Source organism: Aegilops tauschii, chromosome 2 (assembly GCF_002575655.3).
Source record: "Aegilops tauschii subsp. strangulata cultivar AL8/78 chromosome 2, Aet v6.0, whole genome shotgun sequence".
In the NCBI taxonomy this organism is placed as follows: Eukaryota; Viridiplantae; Streptophyta; class Magnoliopsida; order Poales; family Poaceae; genus Aegilops; species Aegilops tauschii.
This window is the reverse complement of record NC_053036.3, coordinates 220,267,215-220,274,629: the sequence shown is the minus strand read 5'-3', so window position 1 is coordinate 220,274,629 and position 7,415 is coordinate 220,267,215. Positions and strand designations below refer to the sequence as shown.

Sequence of the window (7,415 nt, the reverse complement as noted above, 5' to 3'; positions counted from 1 at the left end):
CACCTGGTCTAAGCATACTCTGTAGATGGGAGAGTATCCAGTGCTCCCGACGCTTAAATGCTACCGTGACACGGACATCTGGGCCGTCGAATTCTTAGATCAGACGGCATCCGAGAGATGTTGGATCTGCTGGACCTATGCGCAATTTTTAAACTTCACGGAGGCTTTTTTGCAAGTATGGCAAAGTTATTGAGAGCCGTCTGATCTAAAAATCTGACGCCCAAAAGCCCGTATCATGGTAGCATCTAAGGCTTGGTAGCACCGGATATTTTCCCCTTTGTAGATACCAAGAAAAGGAGCGCATTTCGCACTTCTCCCTCAATCGCAATCCTGCCCCTACCTTCACCCCCATCTTCACTAATCCACCACCGTGCTCCCTCCCCACATCCGCCACTTTGTCGCCCTCGGCGTTTCCGCCGCGCTCGTGGAGGAATCTGGGAATTGAGGATCCTCTGTTTCGTTGTTTTAGAAGACGACGCGGAGGCCGGGTTTTTCTTTCTGGGGCAATGGAGGTGGATGAGTCCTCGCCGTCGTCGCTGCTGTCCTCGCCCTCATCTCTTTCCTCTGACTCCATTGACCTCAACTTCCTGCCGTTCCTGAGGAGGGAGCCCAAGTCGGAGCCGGCTTCTCCTGAGCATGGCCCTCTGCCGCCACCGCTGCCGCTGCCGCTGCCGCCGCAGGCCACGGCTGCTATTGCGGTGGCGTTCGCGGCACCGACAACGCCTGACCTGTCTTCGCCTGAGGTCCTGACGCCTCTGCAGTCGCTGCCACCAAACCCCGACGAGGACGCGCTCTTCGCGGAGTACTGCCGATTGGCGAGCCTCTACCTGTTATCAGCGGGGGCCGGGGCGATCGTGCCAGCGCCGACGCCTGAGGCCGCGGCGCCGGCGGCAGTGCAGCCTGGGTCGGGGTCCGCGGCGAAGAAGCGCCGGCCGCGGTCGTCAGAGTTGGTACGGGTGTCCTCACTTAGCGTGCGGGATCAGATCTATTTTCGTGATTTGGTGCGCCGGGCGCGCATCACCTTCGAGTCGCTCCGCGGCCTGCTGCTGAAGGACGACGAGCGCGCGGAGGCGCTCGGTCTTGCGGGCGTCATCGGGCTTGGCTCAGTGGACCGGCGTCGCGTGCGCGCCGACCTGCGGGCTGCGGCGCTCATGGCCGACCGAGACCTGTGGCTCAACCGCGACCGCCGCATAGTGGGGCCGATACCTGGGATTGCTGTCGGCGATGCCTTCTTCTTCCGCATGGAGCTATGTGTGCTGGGCCTCCATGGCCAGGTGCAGGCCGGGATTGATTATCTCTCAGCAGGGCAATCTGCCTCAGGCGAGCCTATAGCCACATCTATTATTGTCTCTGGTGGGTATGAAGATGATGATGATCGTGGTGATGTACTGGTGTACACCGGCCATGGTGGCCGAGACCCCAACCTGCACAAGCATTGCGTCGACCAGAAGCTTGAGGGCGGCAATCTTGCCCTCGAGCGCAGCATGGCCTATGGTATTGAGATTCGTGTAATCCGTGCTGTCAAGTCTAAGCGCAGCCCTGTTGGAAAGGTCTACTTCTACGACGGCCTCTACAAGGTTGTTGACTACTGGCTCGATCGCGGGAAAGCAGGCTTTGGTGTTTACAAGTATAAAATGATTCGCATTGAAGGGCAGGAGCCCATGGGATCTGTGAATTATCGCGCAGCTGAACATCTTAAGGTGGATGCACTATCTATGCGACCAACTGGATACCTGAGCTTTGATATTTCCATGGGTCGAGAGATTATGCCAGTTGCACTATATAATGATGTCGATGATGATAGGGACCCACTCTTATTTGAGTACCTGGCACGGCCAATATTCCCATCTTCTGCAGTTCAAGGGAAGTTTGCTGAGGGTGGTGGTGGGTGTGGGTGCATCGAGAATTGCTCAATTGGATGTTATTGTGCAGAAAGGAATGGGGGTGAGTTTGCGTATGATAAAGCTGGTGTTCTTCTAAGGGGCAAACCACTGCTGTATGAGTGTGGTCCATATTGCCAATGCCCACCTAGCTGCCCCAACAGGGTTAGTCAGAAGGGGCTTAAGAATAGGCTTGAGGTGTTCCGGTCAAGGGAAACTGGGTGGGGTGTTCGGTCTCTGGATCTCATTAAGTCTGGCACGTTCATCTGTGAGTTTAGTGGGATTGTGCTTACTCATCAGCAGTCAGAGATAGTGGCAGCCAGTGGTGATTGTTTGGTGCATCCGAACAGGTTCCCTTCAAGGTGGTTAGATTGGGGTGATATCTCTGATGTATATCCTGAGTATGTCGCTCCGAACCATCCTGCCACTACAGACTTGAACTTTTCGATTGATGTCTCAAGGGCAAGGAATGTGGCTTGTTATTTCAGCCATAGTTGCAGTCCAAATGTATTTATTCAGTTTGTGCTGTTTGACCACTACAACGTGTCTTATCCCCACCTCATGATCTTTGCCCTGGAGAACATTCCGCCCTTGAGGGAGCTAAGCATTGACTATGGAATGATTGATGAATGGGTTGGAAAGTTAACTATGTAGTCAGTATCCACTGGAAGGCAAATTCTTCTTTCGTTTTCCTTTGTGTAACATTTTCGTAATGCTTCTCTTGGGGATCGTCAAGGAGATTGCTGCTAGAAGTTACTCTGCTGGTAATATTCCCAATCCTTGCTGTAATTTGGTAGTCTTGAGCTTTACATGGTTGTATTTCAAAGTCGTTTTTTTATATGTGGCTTATCTTATGCCTGTGTGACCTGTTTGATTTTCTCTGTTTCTTAACTTCGCGGTTTGTTCTGCTCCCACCAAGGATCATAAATCTGTTACATGTGTTATTTCTAGAATCACGAGGTATCTGGCTTATGTATGGTCAAGCCTGTTTAGTTTTCTTCCTAACAATGGCCCATCAAGCTAGCAATATTTCATAAGCAACACATATTATACAAGAGATTGATGAGCATGATAAACAGTTTAATTAAATAGCTGAGCCGCCATATGGAAAATTCAGTATTTCTGTTGCTGTTCAAGAGAGTGCTTGTTAAGAGATTCAGTTGCCATGGTTCCTTGAGCAAGATTAACATTCACATGGATTATTCTAGACACATTCAAGTTATTTGTGTTGGGACACCTAAATTAACCTTTATACTACCTTTCTATTTAGGAGATGGCAACAATATATATATAAAGTATATCACTAATCATTTCAAGTTATTTGTGTTGGGACACCTAAATTAATCTTTATACTACCTTTCTATTTAGGAGATGGCAACAATATATATAAAGTACTATATCACTAATCATTTGAAGAGTTTATTCTTGATTGGAACAGAACTGTTATAGTTTATAAGATGCTTTGTACAGATAGACAAGTGGAAGAAATTGTGCATAGTTCTAGTATACTAAGGCTGTATCTGTTGCATATACTACTCCCTCAGTACTAAATCTGCGACAATTAATATGAAGGAGGGGGTAGTACCTAACTCCCTTTGTTGATTTATTCACTTACATCAGTGGCGACCCACTGGAAATTTTATGCTTATTTTCTGAGTGATGGCCATATTATTCACTACATTCGCCACAGTAACTGACATTGGCGGTTATTTACTCTATTCTTAGACGGCTAGGGACTAGGCTAATCCATTTAATACTTCAGGGCGTTGAGTAGACGCACCATCGAAGTTCAGCAGAGTATTGTGACTTTTCCTAACAACAACAAAGGGTTGAATTATGCTTCTGTGCCAGTAACTAGAATACATTCAGCTACACGACTGGATTACATAAAAAATATCCAATGGTGAAATACTTGCTAGGAAGTATCTCTAGGCACCTTATAAAGTTTTTTCAAGACACATATTATACTCCCTCCTATCCATATTAATTGTCCCTGGTTTAGTACAACTTTGTACTTAAGATTGCCAGTAGTCTACTTTCCACTATTTGGTATTTTGACTGTCATACAGTCTTGTCCTGAGCTCACTATTTACAATTCCACATTTCTTTCTGATGCTGAAGATGGTTTGTGCACTGAATGGAAGGTTCTTCTAATATGACTTACATGTGCAATACTTAGGGCACATCTAGGTGTGCTTTAGCAAAACTGTTATTATAATATTGCTTGCCTTCTCACGGTGTACATGGAGGTTGTGAGCTTGAGATCACATGCACCATTTGCTGCAGTGAAATCCAAAAAAAAAAATACTAAAACAATTTAGAAAAGTCTGATTTTTTTGGCAACAAACACTGATTTGTGTTTTGCATGTGGGCAAAAGAAAAGTTGATGCTCATCACTGTATAGTGTACGCATAACTTTGAATAATGACAATTGGATGCAGTCGATCAGACAGTAGAGAGGTGGCAAATCTGAGTGTTGATGATCGTTAGATATTCCCTTTACTACACCAGATTTTGCCACATATACTATCTACTACCTCCGTTCCTAAATATTTGTCTTTTTAGAGGTTTTTTAGAGGTTTCAAATGGACTATCACATACGGATGTATATAGACATATTTTAGAGTGTAGATTCACTCATTTTTCTCCGTATGTAGTCATTTATTGAAATCTCTAGAAAGACAAATATTTAGGAACAGAGGGAGTAGAAGATTCTATGTTTGGCCTTAAGCCCTATGGACATTTTTCACAAAAATTAAACACGCTTCTACTTTGTTCTAAACGGGACTGGTAATGGAGCCAGGTAATAGGAGCATTTACTTGGACGCGGCTAATCTGCTCCGGAGCTCATTTGAGCTCGGGATGAACAGTAAAATCGAAAAAAAATGAAAAACATTTCGTAAAAATCTGAATTTTTTTAGGTGCAAACATTGACAAAAGTTCTCAGTGCTCACAAAATTTCATCACAAAAAAACATTTGTGGAAATCACAGAAAAAAAACAAAATTGGTGCTTCAAAAATGTTATTTCCAAAAGCATTTTGGATTACTGATTTTGTTTTTTTTGCCACGACTTGTACGAATGTGATTTCGAGCTGAAATTTTGCAAACCCTTAGAACATTTGTTAAAGTTTACCCTAAAAAAAATTCAGATTTTTTTGAGCATTTTTAAAAAGTTTTTCGAGTTTACTGTTCACCCGAGCTCATTTGAGCTCGGGTGTAGAATGGACTTTTCGCATTTACTTTTGTTTGTTTCATGCATGCAAAGGTATCAAGTTACAAAACTGTGTTTGGATGTGGTGTGTAATCAGATTACATCACAGAATCAAACTGGCACTAGTTTAAACATGACATCAGTGAGCACAATTTCAAAACCATCAATTTGGCATAGAATTTTAAAAAGCATTTAACATGAATAAAACACAAATACATCGCTACAAAATTAGGATTTAAACACACTTCAGTATAAATAGTACCAGAATTTAAGGACACTTGGGAGGTATAAATGAGGCCCTTGCAATCAGCTTGCAAATCAGAATTTAAGGACACTTGGGAGGTATAAAACCACAGACACAAAATCGTAATTTACATCATTTTCCAAGTCAAGGCCCTTCCAAGCCTGCTCAATTTTTTTTTAAACAAGGCATAAGATTTGCCATTTTCATTAATTAAGGAGGAGTTTAAGACAAAAGCCGTCAGACGGCAAAAAGGCAAAATTACAAGACTACTCTCGCGATATAAGTGCTCTCAGGTGTTTGGCTCCTGCGAGGGCCTCCTCTTTGATCTTGGCAACCACAATGGTGACCGGTGAAGCCATGTTGCGAAAGATTCTAGCGTTCCGCTCCTTCCAAATTTTCGACGTGAGCGGCATCATAATAGAGACTATTGCTTTCTTGATATGCCCTCCCGTGTTGATCGTCTTCATCCTCCAGTCATGCATAGTGCTTTCATGGCGCCAAGCCAGCGGCGAGTGGCTTTGCACGCCAAGCCAATCAATAACCTCGTTCCAAATACATGCGGTGAATCTACACTGGAATAGAAGATGTGCGTCCGACTCTTGAGTTTGCTTGCATAGGGGGCAAAGACCACAGTTTGGCCACCCTCGCTGTTGTAGTCGGTCCGTCGTCCACACACGATTTTGTATGACAAGCCAAGCGAAAAATTTGCATTTCGGCAGGCCCAGTCTTCCATATTGTGGATGAAGTTGGGCTGAGGACGTGGCCTGCAAACTGCGCCATGTACACCGTAGCCGTTGAATATTCACCACTGGAAGTGAATTTCCAGGAGATAGTGTCCTTCCTATCAAGATTGAGATCAACACCATCAATCATCTCTCCCAAAGGGCCGCAAACTCCTGGATATGTGTCAAAGTCCCTGGCTAATGTCAATTTGTCGGATCCAGAAGCTACCGTCCAGAGCCTTGCTGACCAAACACGCCTTCTTTTTAGATATCTTGAAAATCTCAGGCGCGACGTCCTTAGGCCGGAGGCCATTTAGCCAAGAGGATTCCTAGAAATTGGCCTTTTTGCCGTCGCCAATAGTCACAATCGTGGACACCGAGAAAAGATCTCTATCACTGTCGCTGCATGGCGTTTCCATTCCCGCCCAAGTTTTAGGAGGGTCAGCCCATTCAAACCAGAGCCAACAGAGGCGAAGGGCGGTCGCAATTTTCTCGAGGTTAAGCACACCCAGGCCACCAAGGATCTTGGGCTTGCACACAAGCTCCCAATTAACCTTACACTTTCCAGCAGACACCTTATCACAGCCAGCCCAAAGGTAAGCACGTCTCAAGCTATCGATCTTTTTCCAAACTTCAGCGGGGAGCTCCAGCGGTGTGAGGTGATAGATCGCAATGGCCGTAAGGACCGCTTTGACCAAAACAATGCGTCCAGGGGCAGCAACATGCATAGCTGACCAAGGTGGAAGCTTGGCCGCAACTTTGTCCTCAAGGTACTGGAAGTGCACACGCTTGAGTCTTGTGACCGACAGGGGGAGACCAAGATACCGCAAGGGAAAACAGGTCCGAACCGCTGGGAATGCCTGAAGGATGTCATCAAGGTCAATGTTGGCACAACGAATGGGCGCGACCAAGCTCTTGACGGAGTTGGTGATAAGTCCAGTGACGCCCCCAAAGGCCAAAAGCGTTGAAGCTAGGAATTGGATATCTTCTTTGAAAGGAGCGACGAAGATGGCCACATCGTCGGCATATAAGGAGGCTCGAATAGGGTTGCCACGGAGGGGATGCAGGTTGCCCTGTTCAGTAGCCTTGGCAAGGATACGGTGTAGGGGATCAATGGCAAGGACAAAGAGCAGGGGGGAGAGGGGATCCCCCTGCCGCAGCCCACACCCATGTTTGATTGGTCGCCTGCAACGTCGTTAAGGAGAACTCTTGAGGAAGCCGTGGAAAGGAGGGGCGATATCCAATCGCAGAACCGGCTCAGAAAATGATGATGGCGCAATAAATCCATAAGATAATCCCATCTGACCGAGTCAAAGGCTTTCTTGATGTCCAGTTTTAGAAGCAAAGTAGGGACTTG

The 7,415-nt window shown here is 46.0% G+C and overlaps 1 protein-coding gene across 1 annotated transcript; it reads left to right on the top strand.

Annotated features, from left to right (window-relative positions):
- Nucleotides 1–300: 300 nt before the first annotated feature.
- On the top strand, nt 301–2,734 carry LOC109774279 (histone-lysine N-methyltransferase family member SUVH2). Its single transcript, XM_020332999.4, has one exon. The coding sequence runs from the start codon at nt 507–509 to the stop codon at nt 2,532–2,534; it is 2,028 nt and encodes a 675-aa protein (XP_020188588.1). The 5' UTR covers nt 301–506; the 3' UTR covers nt 2,535–2,734.
- The last annotated feature ends 4,681 nt before the right edge of the window (nt 2,735–7,415 follow it).